This window comes from Harmonia axyridis, chromosome 5, assembly GCF_914767665.1.
Source record: "Harmonia axyridis chromosome 5, icHarAxyr1.1, whole genome shotgun sequence".
Taxonomy (NCBI): Eukaryota; Metazoa; Arthropoda; class Insecta; order Coleoptera; family Coccinellidae; genus Harmonia; species Harmonia axyridis.
The window spans coordinates 38356564-38380069 of NC_059505.1; the positions used below are offsets into that span (position 1 = coordinate 38356564).

Sequence of the window (23506 nt, forward strand, 5' to 3'; positions counted from 1 at the left end):
GCTTCTGGAATTTGTGAAGACACGGTTATTTGTCAACTCATCGTACGTGATTGGTCGCCGATGAATCGGCTAAGGGCGCGCATATGTAGAGAAAGGAATATTTTCAATAAAATTGTTGAGACTCCAGAAAAAAAGGTATTCCGTTTAGGATTGAGCCATTACTGGATGAGTTCGAAATATAAAATTGGATTTATCGACGAGAATTGTGTTGGGATTCTCGCACCTCCTTTGGGATTGGAACATTACGAAGAATATTCCTTGAGAATCGAAACTATAGAAACCTCCCTCGAGATGAAAAATCACAGAGAAGTGCCTACCTTGGTATCAGAAAATTACCTTTCTTGGGTTTGAAACATAACGTGCAAGAACATCCCTTAGAGCTGCAATACTACATACATCGAACCAATGCCGTTCCTGAAATATAGGATATACCTTCTTATGAAATTTTATTTGAAGTTAGTTTCTGGCGTTATATCATCAACTTTGCTGAATGGGAATTCAACTACAACTATTTTTATCTCGAAACAGCCATATCTACTTCCTGCAACAGTCACTTCCCTCCCTTACAAGCGTCCCATTTCCAACAAAAACACAACCGAGCATGCTTCCTCTGGCTCCATACGCTCCGATGTGTAATATAAAAACATTCCAAACGAATATCCTTCAACTCTAACCGAATAACAACTCACCGAAGTGCCCCGTGTTCCGCATACTCTATAATCAGATAGATCGGTCCGCCAGGCGTGGTGCAGACGCCCAGTAACTTGATTACGTTGGGATGCGAGACCTCCTTCAGCAGTTGGTATTCTGACAGCAGATCGTTCAGTTCCGATTCGCGGGCGTCGTCCTTCAAAGTTTTCACGGCCACGGTCGTGACTCCTGAAAGTGAAAGGGTTAGATTTGGGTTCGAATCTGATGGGGGTAGAGTTTATAATTTGGTTATGGAACACTTTGACGTCCCGGTGGACTTGGTACGATAGTTTGAAGCTGAAGAAACCCACTGAGAGTAATAAACATACAATATAGAGGGAGCATATTTCATTTTCAATAAGCAAATTTTGTCCCCAACATGAACTATCAAATTTGACATGAAGCGCGCGGAAATGTAAACATATCAACGTTATTTCACTCAATTCGCGATTTTCTCCACGATGGAAGCACTTCTTATGTCCCATAGTGAATCAACGTTTCATATCAACTCAAAATATATGGAAATAAGTATCTAAATATATCAGAAATTCAGAAAACAAACTTCAAGCGCGCCAAACGACGTGAAACTACCGATGACACTAGGAGAGCAAAAGTTGCCAAACCTTGGATTTCAGCAGGTAGATGCAGAAAAAAACATTCTGCTTATTATAAATCCGACAATTGGGAAAAATATCGGATTACAAATATTCAAATTTGCCTATTTAATCGGGAATCACTTAAATAAATATATTTCATTCGATATATACATTTATAACGATATAATAAAATTGTGGATTTGAAAATATATCGCAATCCGACAACGTTATCTGACCATGTTGGAGACATGTAAAAATTGCGTATACTTCCTCTATCTATGTTTATTACTCTATGAATTCCACTAACCCATTTCAACTCCACTTTCTTCACTGTTCAAAATGGTATAATTAGAATATCGATATTACTGTATGAACTAAATCCTGTTGTGTCTACATATTTCTTCTTTGCAATCTAAACATTTAATTCGGTCTTTACAAATATTCGTTGAATAGAAAACTTTTCGAGTATAGTACCAAGTCCACTAAGAATTCACGATATACATTAATCAAGTAAGAGTAAAAGTCATCAAAAGACCTGGAATAAAATTGTTTTTTTCATTTCAAATAAGTATATTGTATTGATAGGAGTTGAAAAAGAATCAAAAAGTACCAAATCTAAAAAACAGAATACATAGCGACAGTTCATGGATTTTTGTTAGACCAAAGGATATTTCCTGAACAAAGAGACGTCCATAGACGTTCTGGCGAAAATATTAACAGTCTAGGCATTCAATATGCCAGAATGGTGAGGAATACAAGGACTTAACGGTGATAATCCAGAACGCAAAAGCATTGATCGAAAAGTATTTCTTCCAATCCATTCACCGATATTGAATGCCAATCAGCAAGAGCCTCATGTCAAACTAAGAGGAAGAGCTCCAACCGATTGCCAAAAAAAGAAGACAAGAGAGTTCAGTGTTTATCCAAAGTGACCAATACAAAAGTTTAGCTCTGAACTATGATTAAGACAAAAATATAGTTTCGAGTTAGTTTGCCGCAGTGGCAAAAAAGGCAGGTGTTTATCCTCATCTTTCAAGAAAGAAGGATTCATACTCCAATTTTTTCCAAAATCAACACAAATTCGGGAGAAACCATCAGTTCTATTAAATGCTTAATTAAAAATAGAACGAATACTGATTTGTGTGCTTTACTCGTACGATTGTAGGTACAGAAAATGTTAGGAGAAGCAAGAGAAAATTAAGCCAGATAGACTCTTCATAACTTGCAAACCCTTCTTGGAAGTCAGATAGAGCTAGAGATAGAGATAGAGAGATGGTTTGAGAATATTTCTGTAGGACGGAATACAATGAGCTCCTGGAAAAGCCAACAAGCAGAAGAAACCGGCCTAAATAAAGAAAACGTGAAGATAACTGATCATTCAAAACGTTCTAGAGCTGTCTCAAGTCTAGCAAAGAAAGTTGTCGTGAGGAGCAGCATTTCAAAATCACCAGCAATTCTAATAAATCCATCACAACGTATCTGCAGTTAGATGAAGAAATAATTGAAAAATGCGTGACATTGAACCAAGAGGAAATAGCATTACAACTGAGCTCCATCTGTCGATGTGTCCATCCATTTTTTACTTGCGTGCTCAACTGTCTTCTTCTTTCTCAGGAGATAATCTCACATCCAAGCGTATTATCTAATGAAAATTGCATTATAATTTTTAGATAACACGATAATTTTTGTGAAATCAATCTACATCATTAAAAACCTACAATAAGAAAATAGATTTTTTCAATATTTGCTGAAGTTTTCAACCCGTCAACAATATAAGTACTATTTTAAGAATATTGTTGACATAAAAACATTGCGATGATGAAATGTTTCATTGAGCTCCTCATTCCAAAAAACTATTACCCTATTATTCTCCTTTTTGCTGATAAATAAACTCTCAAGGCATGCCTTCCTTTGTCGGCAGCACACCCTGTGTAACACCCGATCATCAATCCACAACCAAATGAACAATTAACAACTCGTCTAGTTGAACATCATTTCGCAACTCATCTCAAGAACCCACGCTAAAGGTCCCACCCTCATCACTTTGTAAAACCCAAACAATCCACCCCCTTAGCAGCTAAAGGACAACATGATGAGTTTCTTACCGTTCTGGCCATTAATATCGGTGGCTTTGGCCCTCAGCACTCGTCCAAATTCTCCTTCGCCCAACGTTTGTTCAATCTGCAGCTGTGTTCTTGGAAACTCCCATTTTGGGTCTGGCTGAAAGAAAAAAAAAAGATATTTTTCATCGGGATGTTAGAGAGAAGTTTTTTATTGTTCGTTGGCGATAATGATAGATGGATATGAAGGTTAATAGGGTATTCACACGGAAGTTTGGGAAGTATGCTCATTTATATGAGTAGGGAAATGTTTTTCCTGAGTCTGACGCTGTGTCAAGTATCGCTAGTAGTTGTAGAGTCGACAGGTTCTACTTTAATTTATGGGCGAGTTTGAATTCTAAAACTTGATAAATTATAGGAGGTTTGTTGTTTGCCAACTTAATTACACCTTCCTTGACAAAAAATAATAATATAACTCTAAAGTCTTTCACGTCCAGACTGTTCAACAGAGTTGTATAATTTTGGTTTATCTTTTAGACGTAGTCCAGTGCTCTAGTCGGTTTTAATTTACTAGTAGAAAATCTCAGAGACGAAGGAGTATGCTTTCGAGTCATATTCCAGACAAATTTTCTTGGAGAATTTCTTGTAACATCAGGAAATCTTAGAGTTTGATTTTTGTATAGAGGTGACCTAAAGATTGCGACCATCCATGTTTCTGTATTGGATATAGAGCAGGGAAATGCATCAAGCAACCTATTGGAATAAACACCAAAAGAATAGACTGGGCACTGTTTTAGGCGATCTTCAACCGCTCTTTTGGTTGATTCTGTATCTAATCCTTTTAGGCTAAGTTGAATCATTGAAACTACATAGGCGAACAACTTTGCTCCCGCAATTTTTCACCAAAATTCGAGGCTTCATTGTAAAAAATTGTTTATACGATTATGATTCAAAGTATTGTCCTCGCTGACCACTACTTTCTCCCATCTTTCGGACAGCGTACGAATCTCGCATTGAAAAAACTGGTCATCTTTTGAAGCGATCCACGAATCGATCCAATCTTTCACTTCTTCATAGGATCGGAAGTGCTAGTCAGCCAGGCAGTGAGCCATTGATCGAAACAAGTGATAGTCCGAGGAAGCAACGTCTGGAGAATACGGCGGGTAGGATAGGACTTTCCATTTTAATGTTTCCAAGTATGTCTTCACCGTTTTCGCAACATGGGGTCGAGCATTGTCATGGTGTAAATCACTTTATCATGTATCTCGTTCTATTGCGTTCGTTTGTCTCTCAATGCTCGACTCAAACGCATTAATTGCGTTCGATAACGGTCAACTGGGATCGTTTCAGTGGGTTTTAACAACTCAGAATACAATACGCTGAGCTGCTCACACCAAATGCTGAACATGACCTTGGAACTGTGAATATTCGGTTTGGCCGTCGACGTGGAAGCATGGCCGGGATATCCACATGATTTTCTGCGCTTAGGATTATCGTAATGAATCCATTTTTCGTCTCCAGTCACAGTGCGATACAGAAATTTCTTTCGCCTTTTCCTTGCAAGCAGCTGTTCACAAGCAAACAAACGCCGTTCAACATCTATCGGCTTCAACTCATACGGCACCCAATTTCCTTGTTCCTGATTCATTCCCATGACTTTCAGTCGTTTTGAAATGGCTTGTTGCATCACACCCAATGATGCTGCCGATTCTTGTTGCGTTTGACACGAGTCTTGATTAAGTTATGCCTCCAATCCTGCATCTTCGAGAACCTTCTCTCTTCCAACGCCATGCTGGTCTTCGACGTCAAAATCACCGTTCTTGAAACGTTGAATCCACTCTCGGCACGTTCTTTCAGTAAAAGCGACCTCACCATAGGTATTTAAGAGCATTCGGTGAGCCTCAACCGCAGATTTTTTCATAATAAAGCAGAAAATTAAAACCTCCCGCAAATGATGAGAATTTGGCTCGTAAGTTGACATGTTTAATCGAAATATCGCTAATGCGGTAGTGAAGATTATTATGGTTGGGATGAGTGTCAACATAATCATTATGTCACCTTTGTAGATAATAAAAATTTAAAACTACAGAAAAAGTCAGTAATAACAAATTTTTAATACCTCGTATTTCTTGATAAGATTGATGATATTTTTGTCTGTCAAAGAGGTAGTCATGTCGAATTGAATAGGCAGATGCAGATCGTTTCCGTCAGTTCTCGTATATTCTGACAAATTCGTCATCATCTCTTGGTCCTCGAACTTCTTGTGCACGTCTTTCTTCACGCTGTTCAACCTCCAGCACAGCACGATAAAGGAGACCACAGATCCCACGACAAACACTCCTGCTACCAAGCCGACCACACATAAAGTTCCACATTTGGACACGTGACCTAAGGAACAAATCATGAATTTTCAATGGATGTTCATATTGAACAAAAAGTATCACTTTTTGCCAGAAACACTCAAGCTAAGGTACTTACTGAAGAATTCACCAGTTGTAACGTTTGCAGCTGTTGAGTTGTTATCCATGGATTTGAGAAAAGGTTTTGTGGGTGTCTGAGTTGTCTTGGTTTTGGCATTATTGTTCTTTTTATTCTTAATTCCACAGTGACAAGATCCAATGCTGTCACACATGCAAATTCCAGCAGCTACTTCGATACCCCTGTGTGTCCTGGGATTCTTGGATGTTGGAAAAACCACACTTTCTGGCAAAAGATTTAGTTCGATTACAATTTATCTCTTCAATATTTCTGGATCAGAAGTATAAGGTTACTTTTTGGAGATCAATCATTTTTCACAAGATATTTATCATTCCATTATAAGTTGAAACCATAGAGTAATAAACATAGATAGAAGGAAATTTTATATGTCCCCAACATGGTTAGATGCGTTGTCGGATTGTGATATATTTTCAAATCCATAATTTTACTATATCGTTATGAATGTATATTATATTGAATGAAATATATTTATTTCAGTGATATCCGATTAAATATGCAAATTTGTATATTTGGAATCCGATATTTTTCCTAGTTGTCAAATTTATAATAAGCCGAATATTTATTATATTCTGAATATACCTGCTGAAATCCACGGTTTGGCAACTTTTGCTCTCCTAGTGTCATCGGTTGTTTTACGTCATTTGGCGCGCTTGAAGTTTGTTTTTTGAATTTCTGATATATTTAGGTATTTATTTCACAATATTTTGAGTTAATATGGAATGCTGATTCACAATGGGTATAAGAAGTGCGTTCTTTGTGGAGAAACTCGCGAATTGAGTGAAGTATCGTATCACTAATATGTTTTCACTTCCGCGCGCTTCATGTCAAATTTGATAGTTCATGTTGAGGACAAAATTAGCTTACTAAAAATGACATATGCTCCCTCTATCTATGTTTATCAGGTCCGATTAGTTTTTGTTTGTTATAGAGCTGGTAGAACACACTGAATTTACATGGGCGCCCGCAGAAATTTTTCTCAGGGGGGGCAAAATGAAAATTATTGAAAAACGATAAGGCGTCCATGATTGTCGTAGGCGACATCAGTATTCCGTTTGTTTCTATTTCTGTATTTATATTTATCACCAGCGTCTACTCTGAATTTCAAAAGATCACTAGAATTGGTACAGGGTGGACAAAAATACAATAGTTTCGTAAAATAACATAATATTCTTTATTAGTTAAATTAACAATACTTATTGTCTAGCGCTAATTGGTTTGAATGTAACACCCTGTAGTTTGTTAAATTTTTAGAATAATAAAAATGAGCTGTTTCCAAACATGTTTGGTACTTGTGGTGTAACAGACAGAATATGAAAGAAATTATTTCTTATTTTTATACATTTTTATTAATCTAAAAATGTAACAAACTACAGGGTGTTAAATTCAAACCAATTGCCGTATTTTTGATAATATTGTTAATTTAACTAATAAAGAATGTTACGCGTCACTTTATGAGCACACACAAAACTATTGTATTTTTGTCCACCCTGTACCAATTGGAATCAATATGTGATACATTTTTGGAATCTACTCAGCCAGGGTAATCGGAAAATTGAGACAAATTGGGGTGTTCCTTTCAAAAAAAATGACGCTGACGTCATTACTCGAAAGTAATTCACCCTTTATATTAGATTATTGTTTTAAAATACGGTAAATTAAAATAAAAAATCGACGTGTTTCAGGATTATTTCTCAAAATGGTCTGTTTAGCTAAAATGAATTTTGTTCCAGGTTACGGACGCAGTGTATAAGATGAATTTATAAACAAATTGACACGCATGGAGTGCTTTCGGTTCCATGAATTTTCTCCACCCAAGAAGAGCTCAACGCGCCTAAGAAATTTTTCAATTCAAAAAATACCTCTGCCGATTATGGATTATATGTATAGTATGTAATTCCATTGAAAACCGGAAAATAGTTGTGAATCTATTACTTTCCTTTTTTCCTTGACCTTTTGATTGAGAAAGTAATATTGAGGGTGTTGTGCTGAAAAATGAGGCATTCAAAATCTCAGGGGGGGCCATGGCCCCCCCTGGCCCCCCCCCCTGCGGGCGCCCATGTGAATTTATGTAGGTATATTATGTATATTATGTATTCGTGTATGTGTGATCTCACCTGTGCAGTCCTGAGGGCAGATGCTGTCGTTCAATCGCTCCAAAGAGTCACAAAAACCATCGGGACAGGTTTTGACGTCAGGGGTGCAGGTCGAATAAAGTGGGGTTAGAATGGAAATTGAAGGATTTTCTTCTCCTCTCCATTCACATCGGTGATAACCTAGCTGGTCTCTGAAAGTTAACCGAAGATATTCTTTTTCAGATACTCAATATACATACATATCGAAACAAATAGAGAGCAACTTCAATCTGATGCACATTCCAAAGATAAATGAAAATAGCTCTTTCATTATTCGATGTTCACTGATTGTATTCGGATTTTTCCTTTGATCTAATATAAAAGAGGACACTTTTTTTGTACAGTTTTTCAGTAACAAGAAGCACTTAAAAGATTATTCATCGTCCAAACTTTTGGGCTGTTATTTCTCGCTTCTGTCCGTTTGCCTTGAGAATATCGTAAGAAAATATGTTAACTTCCTGGAATCCAAAGGATCGAGAAGTTTTCTGAAGTTCGCGTTTTCACTCAACAACTTCGTCTAGTGTCCAATTATCATTCCATTCAGCTTTGATGAAGATGGAGGAGATGGGGAAAGATGGCAGTTGGCCAACGATTTCAGTTGAATAGAGTAGTTTTATTCGTCTCATCAGCTTTCGTCTACAAATGTTGAGCGCAACAAAATTCCTTGTTATATTACGCTCTTTGAGACGGTTATAAATGACCGTCCTAGTGCAATAAGTTTTGTAAATCGTTTGGACAAAAAATCAGCCATATGGTTCACCGATGGATCAAAATCAGAGTGAGGTACTGGCATTGGGTTATAGGGATTATGGACCTAAACTGAGGATCTCTAAAGCCCTGGGAAGTGAGCTCTCTATGGGACAGACCGAGATACTGGCCGTTTACGTATGCGCTCAGGAGTGCCTTGAAATGAACCTCAAGGGGGCGCATGTTTACATCACCACGGACAGCCAGATCACGCTGAAATCCCTGGAGTCGTACTGCCAGGGGTCTCTGTTGACTTGGGAGTGCCGTAACACCATAAAGCAACTGGCCAGAGGCAATAAAGTGACTCTACTATGGGTACCAGGGTACTGTGGTGTTGAAGGAAATGAAAAAGCTGATGAACTTGTAAAAAGTGCATCAAGGTTAACACCTGCTGGTCCTGAGCTCTTCTGTGGGCTAGGAAAAGGCCAATATGTGCGGTCCAGCAATGTTTAATAACAGGATGACCCAATGAACTAACACTCCTGGACTTACTCAGGCCAAGAAATTCGTGACGATTTCATCTACCTACGCCAAAAAGCTCTTGAAGCTGTCACGAGCGGAGCTTCGGGTGATGGTGGGACTGCTGACGGGGCACTGTCGCTACAAACATCATTTGTACCGTATGGGAAAGTCAGCAGATGAGATTTGCAGGCTCTGTGGATCAGAAGCAGAAACAATCGAACACATGGTATGCAAGTGTCAAAAGCTAGCTGCCCTAAGAACCATTCATAAGGGAAAGCCGGTCCTGGATACCAGAGAGGTAACGGCCAAGGCCCCTAAGGAGATTGTCAGTTTTATTAACGTCATTGACGACCTCCTTGTGTTTCCATGAATGATTAGGTTAGAGAACAAAAGATCTACATGGTCGCAGTTCCCGGAAGGCTTACCGAGCCACAACGACCCCGGTTCAAATAATAATAATAAAAATAATGTTGAAGAATTTGACAAGGGTAGTATAAAAACAAGAACACTTCCTACCTGTTTTGTACAGCGTTGTAGCCACCAGTGCCTATTGCACAGTTTGTGTGGGAACTGCAGTTTTCCTTGTTACCAAACTCGGAGCAGAACATCCAAAAATCGACGTTCTCGCAATTTTTTCTAGGCTCGCTGATCAATCTTACTTCCAACTCATCGGATTCTTGAACACCGTTGCGAAGCCATGTTATGTTCAACCTAAAATTAAGAAAACGGTGCTATCATATTTTCCTCATACATAGAATTTATCATAACAGGAATGTAATCATCGAAAAACTGAGTGAAAAATGGATCGCGAAAACATACTCGTTGCCAATGACATCATAATAAGTACTGAAAAATGTCACGTTTTGGTGAATGCTCAGTACAATGATTAAAAATACCAAATCCAATAATATATTTGGCAACAGATCATGGATTTTTGTAAGGCCAAAGGATATTTCCTGGACGAAAAGAGGACCATAAGCGTTCTGACGAAAATATTAATTGACTGTCTCTGAAAGCTGGATAGATGTAGACAGTGTTATTATGACATCACTGTCTTTATGTTGATTCAGTTATTCAATTTATTAACCTCTTACTCATTTTTAGATAATTTGATATTTCTTTTAGTTGGTTTCAATAAAATGTATACAACTTTGCTTCCGCCGTTTTGCAATAGATGGCTGTAGCAGTGAGTAGTAGTCATACTAGCTTAGGTATTTATGAAGATAGCGTCATAGAAATATTTGTTTATTTGTGTCTGCATCATACATTTATTCTTGATTAAACATGTCAGCTTACGAGCCAAATTCTCGAAATTTGCAGGAGGTTATAATTTTCTGCTTTATAATGGATAAATCTTGCAGTTGAGGCTCATCGAATGCTCTTAAATACCTATTGCGAGTTCGCTATCAGCGAAAAAACATACTGACAGTGGTTTCAACGCTTCAAGAACGGTGATTTTGACGTCGAAGACCAGCATGGCGGTGGAAGAGAGAAGGTGTTCAAAGATGCAGAATTGGAGGCATTACTCGAACAAAAATTGACAGAATCATTGGGAGTGGCGCAACAAGATATTTCAAAACGCCTGAAAGTCATGGCAATGATTCAGAAACAAGGAAAATGGGTGCCGTATGAGTTTAAGCCGAGAGATGTTTGTTTGCTTGTGAACACCTGCTTGCCAGGCAAGGACGGAAGGGATTTCTGCATCGCATTGTGAATGAAGAAGAAAAATGGATTCATTAAGATAATCCCAAGCGTATAAAATCATGGAGATATCCCGGCCATGCTTCCACGTCGACGGCCAAACCGAATATTCACGGTTCCAAGGTCATGCTCTGCATTTGGTGGAACCAGCTCGGCGTAGTGTATTATGAGTTGTTGAAACAGAATGAAAGAATCACAGTCGATCGTTATTGAACGCAATCAATGCGTTTGAACCGAGCATCGAAAGACAAACGGCCGCATTACAACGAGAGACATGATAAAGTGATTTTACAGCATGACGATGCTCGACCTATGTTGCGAAAGTATTCAAGACATACTTGAAAACGTTGCTCCCTCAAACTATCACTTGTTCTGATCAATGGAACAATTTGTACAATTTTAGATAATATGATTTTTTTTTTTGGTTGGTTCTTCAATATTTTGCCAATTAGGAATTGTATTTCTAGACAAAAAAGTATATATCAAATAAGCTTTCGACACAATGATTTAATAAATTTCATAATATTATATTTATGAATTTTTCCAATGCAAAAATAACCAGATAATGTTAAGTACGTTCAAGTGTGTGAGTAGGCACTCGCTGACATATAAAAATATAACAGACACCAAAAACACTCACTTGATATATTCGCTCGCTTTCCTAAGCGTCACGAAATCTTGCACGTAGACTATGCCCTCTGTATGTGTCACATTGAAGATCTTCGTCCCCTTCTTACCCTTAATTTTGAAACTTTTAGTGCCGTTCATAAGGGTCGATCTCGGTTGTGCCACTCTCGCAAATGGCCCTGCAGTCCTGAAAAAAATATGCAATTTCGGTTTATGAACACGTCCTGGATGAATAGTAATTTTATTCCGAGTCCTTTGGCCATTCAGCTATAAAGAAGGATAGGGGAAGAAGGAATTTGGGGTCTTTCATGTTTTCGGCACTATGAAAATCACATTATGGTGGAAAGGGGATCAAATCTTGCTCTTAACACTTTGGTCAATAAGTTTCGGGCCCAACCACTAAAAACCCATTTTTTTTTTCAAAAACTCGACTTTATTCGTCAACATATAGTCACCTCAAAGAGTGATACATGTATTTCTCTATTTCAGTATCGTAATGAGTTCATTACAGTTCTAAAAACAGTGCTGTAATGAACTCAATACAGCATCGTTTTCAGTTATATTTTTCGTTTTGTGGTTGTCTATTCCTATACTGACTTCAAATCCTATCGAATTTCATCAAACGTCCATAATTGTCAATATAATATAATTTGGATATAGTGAAATGATTTGCAACATTATTCGCAATTTCTCTTGATTCTGGTAGTTTAAATCGACTTCGTCAGATATAATTCACGAATTGAATGCGTAATTGTAAATTATTTCAAAATTACAAACGTACGATTCATATTCAAATTCCGTAATCTGTCAATTTTCGTAATAGTCACACCAACTGCCAAGATACAAATACAAAAGTCACTAGGATGTATTATCTGAATTTTTCATTGAATTTCGACGATATTCCACAAAACTTAACTGAAATAGAGAAAATATCGTCTAATACTCGTTGCAGAAGGCAGTTCCAAAACTCGCTCCCTCGTCGCTCGTTTTCGAATTTCGCATTCGTGTTGGAATAGGAGCCCATTCTGCAACTTGTTGTAGAATATACTATTCTATGCTCCTTCAACTTTTCAATACCTTTTGTGTAGAAAAATTTGTATTTGCTTTCGAAATAGCCTTTAACATCGGCAAACACTTCATCATTAGAGCCAAAATTCTTTTCCTGGAGCATTCTTTCAAGTTCAGCAAAAAGCCAGTTATGCCTGGGGCTGGTTCTGTCTAGATTTTTCCGTTCAAAAGATACCATGTCTAAGGATGGACGGACAGAATTGATGTCGATCACGGGATCTGGCTCAAAACTCGAAATATCACGACGAAATAATACGGGTTGTTCCTGAATTAGAGATACCAAAGGAAATGAAACGTTTACATTTCAAGAAAAAAAAGTCCAATAAAATTCAGCCCGCAACCGCTTTGCTTTCGAGATACAGGGTGTTAAAGTTTTATTTTTTTGTCAAGGCTTTTCTCGTAGTACCTTCCTTTTACAAGATTTGCAACTTAAATTTGGCATAGATATTACAATTTCGTTTCCTCCAGACCTTCTTTCTTATAGAGCACTGGTAGTTTAGATAAATGTAAAGAAAACTTTGGTTCAGTACTACAATTTTTTATTTCTTTTAGTTTGTCGTTTTGCTAACGATTTCGAGAGAAAAATTTCAAGTAAATCTCTAGCTATCCCTAGAAAAGTCCAAATTTTAATAAATATCCATTTTTTACACTGGAATGAATAAATTAATTATAAGTTTTGGTACTTATTTACCCAACCTGAAGAGAAGATTAACGAAAATAAAGCGTTTGTGGTCCTCAGAGTAATAAACATAGATAGGAGGAGTATATGTCATTTTTAGTAAGCAAATTTTGTCCCCAACATGAAATATCAAATTTGACATGAAGCGCGCGGAAATGAAAACATATCAGTCATACGATATTTCACTTAATTCGCGAGTTTCTCCACAAAGAACGCCCTTCTTATGTTCCATAGTGAATCAACGTTTCATATTAACCCAAAATATATCGAAATAAATACCTAAATATGTCAGAAATTTAGAACACAAACTTCAAGCGCGCCAAACGACGTGAAACAACCAATGACACTAGGAAAGCGTTGCCAAACCTTGGATTTCAGCAGATAGATACAGAACATAATAAATATTCTGCTTATTATAAATTCGACAATTAGGAAAAATATCGGATTCCAAATATTCAAATTTGCATATTCAATTCGGAATCACTCAAATAAATATATTTCATTCAATATAATGTACATTCATAACGATATAGTAAAATTGTGGATTTGAAAATATATCACAATCCGACAACGTAATCTAACCATGTTGGGGACATGTGAAAATTGCGTATACTCCCTCTATCTATGTTTATTACTCTATGTTGTGGACCCATGCTTACAGTATTTTTTTTTTAATTATCCATGGAATCTCATCAATCCTTTTACATCTTACCTCCAATTTGGGAACACCTCGTATATTTAGTTCGCTTTTCAGGTAACGAGCACTCAAAAACTAAATCATAATATCATCATTCACCCTTACTACATTATCATTTCGTTAATAGTTCTTCGAAGTAACATGCTGTATAAGCGAAATGGCATATGATATAGTTTCAGCGCAAAGAGCTGATAGCAACAACACGTTTGCAGTAAAATACCAATTAAGCCATTCTCCGATAAATCGATGAACACTATAGGTGAATATAAATCCGTGATTTCATGCACGCGAATTCCAAAATTCAAATTTAATCGCTTTCCTCTCCACATACCATTCGATTTCGAGCGAATATTACAGAGAATATTCCGAACCGTTTCCAAGTAAGTATAATTACCAAATAGCCAGTATTGTAGTAGTTTTTACCTTAATATCCTTATTTCCTTTTCCGGATACAGACCTCCCGGTTTGGTCTTCAGAGCTGCTGGAATTGGGAGAGACTCGTTTTTGAAGTGGAGGTGAATTGGGACCGTAACCTATTAAAAATTCAAACAATTAATTAAACGATAAAACTTTCATCAGAAATGCTCTTAATTTCACTGACATTTCCGTGGAAACAGCTCGGAAATAGAAAAACTATACCACTCCTAAAAGTTTCCCGTAATAAATTCCAGAAAAAACTGATGAGACCATTTAATCAACATAGAATACAACGATCACGCGAAAAGAAAACTTGTTAACGACACACTCTATAATTATAGCCTACTTAATACTTGGAATTCAAATGGGACATCAGTATTCATAAATTCGGCATTTAAAAATGGTTGGAGTTTAGTAGGTGTCGAGTTCAGCAGTGTTTCCTGCTGAGAACAGAGATGTCCTTCCATATTCGTTAAAGAAGAAGTTACTCACCACTTTTCTGTGATTTCCTTCGTATGTCATGTCTTCTATTTTCAATGCTACTGAATATAGAGTTTTGTCGAAGTGGGCATCTTTGACGAATTCTAATTCTGCAAAAGAAGCCAAATACAAATTGATAACATGTTTGGTGTTTTGTTCAATCGTTTTTCTTTCATTCTTGTTTATTTTTTTCAATGTCTTTTGATGGAAATCTTCGAATTTTGTGCAGCTCGAGGCTTTTTCAAGTTGGGATATCCGATTGTGCTTTTGTCGGCTTTGTTGATGTGTTCCATGGTGTCTCAGTACAAGTTTTTATAGAATTTTGTCAAAAAATATTTATAATAGAATTTTGTTACTTCTAAATTAGTTTTTCATTCATATAATTTCCAGAATCAACATTTAAAGATTGAATTTCTACAAGTTATTTCAAAGACATTCACATCATTTCTCGAAAGCTTTCATAAAAAAAGAGTGTACTTACTGCAATGAGTCAAGGTCTTTTTTAAATCATCCCAAGGATAGTCTATGCAATTTGGCCTAAATACTCTATGGGTGTCATTCAGCACTGCAGTTTGGTACTTGTTCACTGCCAATGAGTCAGAATCTTGAAATATTAGCGCTTGATGCTCCACCATGTGTCCCTGAGAAGAAATTCAACACTATCTGTATATGAACATTTATCAATTATATATTTTTTCAATGAGGAGTTTTCATTTTGAGTAGCCTGCTATCTCCGCAGCATTTGACAAGTAAAACCACGACATTACTACAAAAGGAAAGATACAATCTTCAACAACGTATTGAAATTGATGAAATGACCTACAAAGAAGTTTAAAAATGATTCAGTCACAATTTGCAAAACTGAAGCACTTTGGGGTCGTCGTGAAGCATCTCTCGGCCGGCAAGTTAGTGATGTAAAGAATCGAAACCGTGTGCGTCGCTTCATAACAACTGAGAATATTGATGTTTTAGTTTTGTTGACGAAAACCCAGGTTTGTCGATTCCTCGTTGGGTTAGGGAACGGAGCACTACAAAAACGACATTACACCGTATTTTCATGAAGACTTAGATCAGAGGGCTTTGTAAGTTTAACACAAGAACTCAAACCGGTCGATCACCAGTAACGTCGTATCTTCGATGATTGGGTTCTTCAAATGCATAAAAATGATACGAATTTCCATAAAAAAATGATCTTCAATGATGAGGCCAAATTTTACCAGAGATATCTATAAAATATTTTTTTTTTCAATTTGGTTAGAAAACCATGTATTATTCAATGGAAAAAACTTTTATGTCTTTACTGACATTATCAAACATTCAGTCTAATCACAAAATGGTCACTTATCAATTCTAATAAATCAATAGATATAGACTCAACATTCAAAAAAACAAAGTTTCATCGCAACATTTTTGAAATTCTGAACAATTTCTTGTTCATTGAATATGTCAAAGCTTTTCAGGTTGCATACAAACGTATAATGAATAATTGATGATTCAAACTTTCCGAATCTATTCTAAACTCAATCCGCAACAGGTCGCTTTCCGAATCGATATCCTTGAACACATCCCCATAAATCCCATCGTCCTAGGGACGAAGAGACTCCGAAGACGCTTTCACCCCAAAAGACAGGGCTCCGCAACGCGTTATTCAAAACTTCTCTCCCTGTCAAAACACGTCGCTAATAAATTCTTCCTCCCAATTCACATTTCAGCTCAAAGGCAAACATCTGCTGGTAGAATCGTGCCAATAAAACTTTCACAGAGAAAGTTGGCAGGTCCTGGCAACTTTTCAAAACGGGACGAACGCGAGACGACCCTGATGAGTTGCAGGAGGGTCGAAATTCACCCGTAAACGAATTAAGGAATCGTCTAGATGTTGAAGTGATAATTGGTGGGGATGGGTTAAAATTGTCTGAACTGAGTGAGGAGTTGAGGTGGAAGAAACAGTTAAGTCTCTTAAGATTGGGTGAATTTTATTGAATTCACGTCTTGGACGTTTATGTAACTTTCTGACAATTTATTCTTCTCGAAATTATATACGAATAATTCTATAGAAAATTTAGAAAGTTCCAGTAGTGGAATCTGTCAGAGTATTACTTCATCTGAACAAATTACGAGAGAGGCAACCAAACATTACTTCCTACCTATTCTCGTTACTTCATCTCACGACCGTAGCGCTGTTAGCGCTTAAGCGGGTTACGAGGCCATCGAGAGAAAGAACAAGAATAGATCTTCAATGATCGAGAGCAAACGACAGGGACATAACCTTAGAGATTCAGTCCTTCTGCATTGAGCTCGCTTAGAGAGAGACTTACTAGAGAGTTTGATAATAAACGATTAAAATCATCATCTGTGCATTAGTGAATACTCTGTATTTAAAACCTATAAATCCAATAGAATCAATCATCAAATATACCTAAATTTTGTTCTAAAAAGTGAATTTGATATAAAAAATATATTCTTCAACTGATGCACTGAAAAACTAAATTGTGTCTTCTTTCGGCCATAACTCCAGAAGGCCTGAAGCTTCGGCTTCGCGACCTTTTGTCTTTTTCATACAAATTTGATGGGTTTCTTTCTTTGTCAGAACCTAAAGACACAATTTGGTTTTTCAGTGCATCAGTTGAAGAATATCTTCTTTCGGCCATAACTCCAGAACGCCTGAAACTATCGCTTTGCGACCTTCAGGTTTTTTCATACAAATTTGATGGAACTTCTGTTTCTGTTGAGAAAATCCTATCATTAAATTTGAAATTTCGTAGTAAAATGAACAAAACAATGAACTTCTGACTTAGCGCCCCCTATCGAAAGCAGCAAAATCAAATTCATCATGAGTATATTTTGTCCTCAGTCAACAAGACATTATCTTTCAGACGAGATCTAATTTGTTCAAAAATGTTGGGCCAAACTGAAGTTACAGGCATTTCAATCAGTCAGATTTCTCCCTTTCCCCTACTTTTATTTGATGTCGTAAAATCGAAAGTGACAATTCAAAAAGATGAAGAATTTTCTAAGGATTACAGTGATGACATTTTTTCTTCAACTTTATATGAAACATTTTCGAGTGAAATTCATTTTTTTACTCGACGATTGCTATTAAGCCCCTAGCGGTAAAGGTATGAACTTCAAAACAATTTCCAGTGTGTTTTCTTGTACACTTTGGTGGTAAGAATTTTTACTGCAAGTCTGTACGATGAGTGGATCCTGAGATATAGCCGCTTACCTCGCTTATTTGCCTACCCTGTACAATAAAAATAACGATGCAAATGCGCATAGATGGACATAATGTATGTAGATATGTTTTGATCTTTTCATTAATTAAATGATAAAATTCGGTAATAAAACAAAAAACTAAAGTTTCCACCCCCGCAACTTTTCCCACTCGGATGTATCTTGATGAAAAGCCAAGGTTACACGACCTTCTGTTTCTTGCGAACTATTCGGAGGACATTAAATGGGCTATTTCGGGAAGGGTTCGAGATAAAAACCCTTAATTCATCCCCCTTAGAAATGGAATGTAGGTCTGGCACGGTTCATCTGATACAGGGGGGTCGTGTGTGTGGGTCACTTTATCGCTTCTTCCTCTGTGGCGCTATCGATCTTTCTGTTATTGCCGTTGAAATTTGTATGAGAACATTACGAGGTGGAATTGTTCAGGCAATAAAACCCGAAATTTTTGCTGTAATGAACGTTGACAATGTAAGCTGGTGCTCAGGTAGGGTTTGGATTATTTCTCATGCATAACTGTGAGATTTGAAAAAGTGGAGATTAGATTTTGTAATTTAATCATTTTTGAGTTAGTAACCACATAGGACATAAAAACCAGACCATACGGATAATTATTTTCACTGTTTAATTTGTTTGAAGAAGATTGCTTTCTTTTGTCAATTATACAGTGTGTAACTCAATGTATAATTGACCAAATGTGCATAGACTAGGCGTACAACTTTGCTTCTGCGTTTTTCCGAAATTCGAGGCTTCATTGTAAAAAACTGCTTCTACATTTATGATTCAAAGTATTGCCCATCGCTGGCCACTACTTTCTCCCATCTTTCGAGCAGGGTACGAATTCCGCGTTGAAAATACTGGTCATTTTTCGAAGCGATCCACATATCGATCCAATTTTTACTTCTTCATAAGACCGGAAGTGCTGGTCAGCCAGGCCGTGTGCCATTCATCGAAACAAGTGATAGTCAGAGGGAGCAACGTTTGGAGAATGATAGGATCTCCCATTTCAACGTTTCCAAGAATGTCTTGACCACTTTCGCAACATGGGGTCGAGCATTGTCATGCTGTAAAATCACTTATATCACTATATTTGCGGCCGTTTGTTTGTCAATGCTTGGCTAAAACGCATTAATTGCATTCGATAACGATCATCTTTGACTGTTTCACTCAGTTTTAACAACTCATAATACACTTCGCCGAGCTGGTTCCACCAAATACCAAGGATGACCTTAGAACCGTGAATATTCGGTTTGGCCGTCGACGCGGAAGCTTTGTCGGGATTTCCCTATGATTTTCTGCGCTTGGGTTTCGTAATGAACCTTTTTTCCGTCTCCAGTCACAATGTGATGCAAAAATCCCTTCCGTCTTTGCCTTGTAGCAGCTGTTCACAAGCAAACAAATATCGTTCAGCATATCTTGGCTTCAACTCGTACGGCACCCAATTTCCTTGTTTCTGAATCATTTTCATGACTTTCACGCGTTTTGAAAAGACTTGCAGTATCACTCCCAATGATCCTGCCAATTCATGTTGAGTTTGACAAGAGTCATGATCAAGTATTGCCTTCAAATCTGCATCTTCGAAAACTTCTCTTCCACCCCCATGCAGGTCTTCGACGGCAAAATCACCGTTCTTAAAACGTTGGAACCACTCTCGGCACGTTCTTTAACTAATAGCGGCCTCACCATAGTATTTTGAAAGCATTCAATGATTTTTTCATATTAAAGCAGAAAATTAAAACCTCGCGCAAATGACGAAAATTTGGCTCGTAAGCTGACATGTTTAATCAAGAATAACTTTATGATGCAGACACAAATCGACTAATATTTCGATGACATTATGTTTTCAAATACCTAAGCATATTGTGTGTCATCTTTGATCTATTTATTTCGACAACCACTTACCGCTATAGCCATCTATTGCAACCAATAAACAATGCTTTCAATGATATCTCATATTAATGACTGTTCACATCTTGAATACTCAGAATAGTGATGATTATCCAGGATAACGTTTTATTGTTCAACAATAGAGAACTAATGAGAGTTCTCAGGGGCCTTTAGCATCAAAACTAGCCTATAGAAAAAAATTTGCCTATGGAACTAGTTTGGAATCACATGGACTATAACATATCGAAAATTCAGCCCATTTGACAGGACCCTTATGAAGTGTTCGGTACCCTCAATGTGAAAAAGTTATGAAAAATTGGGTTGACAGAATGCAGTACCTACGGAGAAGTCGTGGAGGTCATTGGAAGTATGTAATCCTCATTTCAAATCGTATAATTCCTACTGGAAAATCTTATACCTACATTCAGAGCGGGAGAAGTTATCCAGAAATTCCAATTGAAAACACCTACCCTGCTCTGTATTACAGACATAATTACCATTTAGGACACGTATTCGACCCCAATAAACATTACCCTAAGAACTCTCTATCTACGAGCCTAATCCACATACAAATGTGCCTGCGTTGATCTCAGAACCCGTGAAATACTTGATCAAGTTGTAGTATCACGTAAAGGAGCTGCAAAATTCGTGGAACACTCAGTCGTGGGCCTTTGACACGAGAAACAAAGCTGAAATATGGTCTGTCATTAGTTAGTCGACTCTTCCCATTTACCTGTTTGGCTGTTTAGATAAATACCCAACTTTGAAGTTACGAGTTTTGGGTTTTACTTCGTCGTATTTGTGTTGATGCAGTTTGCGTATTATTCAGCGAGTTGTGATGAGGAAATTATGGAGTTTGGAGAAGCTTCTATGAATAGAGTGATCGATACGAGCGTTTCCAACTTTGATATGGTTTATTTGGAGTTCGCTTCATCTGATGCTACTCAGAAAGCCACTGAGCATTGATGATGGTTGTTTCTGATATCTTTTTTTGGCTTCTCACTTTGCAATATCTAGTTAGAAGGATCAAAATGACTCTACTATACTATAGTGATAAGTCGTAGATAATTAAAAAGCTGAAGAACTTGCGGATTTCTTGATTAACACCTGTTGGACCTTGAATCTTCTGAAGGTTCAAAAAGGAAAACTCAAAAATAAGATATATCTACAACTGGACTTGCCACATTTGAGATGACTGATGGCACAGTCGGTAGGTACCTTATGCACCCCATAAGCCCATAGAAAGATGAAATCAGGCATATAAATGCCTCCCAATAGATTCTATTCAGGATGATTCGTCTTTGCTTTCGAAATAGGCTTTAATATCGGCAATAACTTCTTCCTTAGTGTCAAATGTTTATTCTCTAGAGCATTCTTTTGATGTCTGCAAACAGCCAGTAATCTTTGAGGGCCAAATATGAAGAAAAATCTGGGTGCTCAAGCTGTTGGAAACGCAGTCTGTTCAATTTGACCATGTTTTTCATGGATTGGTGACAAGGAGCATTGTTTTGGTGAGAGAGGTTTTTTCTTTTACATTTTAAGAAGTTATTTTCTAATTTCTGAACTCAATTCAATTACGTTATATTTACTCCTTCTGCTTTATCATTGTCAATATAGTCAATGAACTATATAAAATGTACTTCCCAAAATACAGATGCCATGACATGACCTTTCTTGCTGATATTTCAGATTTTGTATAGCTTTCAACGATTTTTTTTCAATCAGATGACAAAACCATTTAGTGGACTTTCTCCATGTTTTCTGGAATAACTTCCGAATTCGAATGACCAGAACGTTCAAACTCAACATGCCATCTTTCAACTATTGTTGACGATGAGCAGGGTCTAAATAACACTCATTGCTCTTTTTGCACAGTAATTTTTTCATGAAAAAAAGTGTATTCTCTATAAACCATACTCAGTTTCTCATTCTTCGAACAGCAACAAATGTAGCGCCACTCAAACTTCAATATATCAATTCTATATTGGAATTTATTTCTCGTTAAATATTCTACATGAGTTACTCTTGATTAATCCTGTAAATCAACAACCATTTCTTAACATCTATTAGCGTTTTTAAATGTTGAAATCTACGCATTTTATTCCTCTTACTTAATCTCAATAAGCTTAATTTGACTAAAGTAGTACGAACAAAACCTCTATGTGAAGCAAAGAAAGTAATGGTTCAACATAACGTAGACTAATTCAAAATGTAAACAGTTCTTGTTCCTTCAGTAATCCTTGCTCAAACAAATGCGTACATGAATCCTGTGTCATTCCAGTAATCCTTAGCAGGTAAATGATTTACATTTAGGTGGTGACCAATTCAATGGAAGAATTATATACATTGCATCCTCTTTATCTCATTGAATTTATTTATTAATTTGTATAATGTTCTTTTCATTCGAAATTTTTGCTAGAACCATTATTCTACTCACCTTTCACATTATTTCCTCGTCTATTCATTCAAAATTTCAGGTATACAACTTTGCTTCCACCGTTTTGCAATAGATAGCTGTAGTGGTAAGTGGGAGTTGAAATAAATAGATCGTAGATGTCATTCAATAAGCTTAGGTGTTTGTTAACATACACCATCGAAATATTAAGCTATTTGTGTCTGCATCATAAGGTTATTCTTGATTGAACATATCAGCTTACGAGCCAAATTCTCGTCATTTGAGGGAAATTTTAATTTTCGGCTTTAATATGAAGAAAGCTGCGACTGAGGCTCATCGAATGCTCTCGAATACGAATGGTGAGGCCGCTATTAGTGAAAGAACGTGCCGAGAGTATTTCTAACGATTCAAGAAGGGTGATTTTGACGTTAAAGACCAGCATGGCGGTGGAAGAGAGATGGTTTTCGAAGATGCAGAAGTGGTGGCATTACTTCATCAAGACTCGTGTTGAACTCAAGAAGAATTTGCAGGATCATTGGGAGTGAAGCAACAAGCCATTTCAAAACGCCTGAAAGTCATGGGAATGAATCAGAAATGAGGAAATTGGGTGTCGTAAGAGTTGAAGCCAAAATATGTTGAACGGCGCTTGTTTGCTTGTAAACAGCTGCTTGCAAGGCAAAGACGGAAGGGATTTTTGCATCGCATTGTAACTGGAGACGAAAAATGGCTTCATTACGATAATCCCAAGCAAAGAAAATCATGGAGATATCCCGGCCATGCTTCTACGTCGATGGCCAAACCGAATATTCACGGTTCCAAGATCATGCTCAGTATTTGGTAGGACAAGCTCGGAGTAGTATATTATTAGTTGTTAAAACCGAGTGAAACAATCAGAGGCGATCGTTATCGAACGCAATTAATGCGTTTGAGCCGAGCATTGAAAAACAAATGGCCACAATACTACTAGCGACTTAATGAAGTGATTTAAAGCATGACATTGCTCGACCCCATGTTGCGATTGTGGTCCAGATATACTTGGAAACGTTCAAATGGGAAGTCCTACCCCACCCGCCGTATTCTACAGACGTTGCTCCCTCGAATTATCACTTGTTTCGATCAATGGCACACGGCCTTGCTGACC

The 23506-nt window shown here is 37.2% G+C and overlaps 1 protein-coding gene across 1 annotated transcript in view; it reads right to left on the bottom strand.

Annotated features, from left to right (window-relative positions):
- LOC123680653 (proto-oncogene tyrosine-protein kinase receptor Ret) overlaps positions 1-23506 on the bottom strand; it is a 66379-nt gene that overhangs the window by 3468 nt on the left and 39405 nt on the right. The window contains exons 5-14 of the mRNA XM_045618654.1: positions 15337-15496; positions 14868-14965; positions 14382-14491; positions 11528-11701; positions 9703-9897; positions 7960-8129; positions 5825-6049; positions 5466-5734; positions 3392-3506; positions 690-879 (exon numbers count right to left, since the gene is read on the bottom strand). Coding sequence (XP_045474610.1) covers positions 690-879; positions 3392-3506; positions 5466-5734; positions 5825-6049; positions 7960-8129; positions 9703-9897; positions 11528-11701; positions 14382-14491; positions 14868-14965; positions 15337-15496 — 1706 coding nt within the window. The remainder of the gene's footprint in view (positions 1-689; positions 880-3391; positions 3507-5465; positions 5735-5824; positions 6050-7959; positions 8130-9702; positions 9898-11527; positions 11702-14381; positions 14492-14867; positions 14966-15336; positions 15497-23506) is intronic.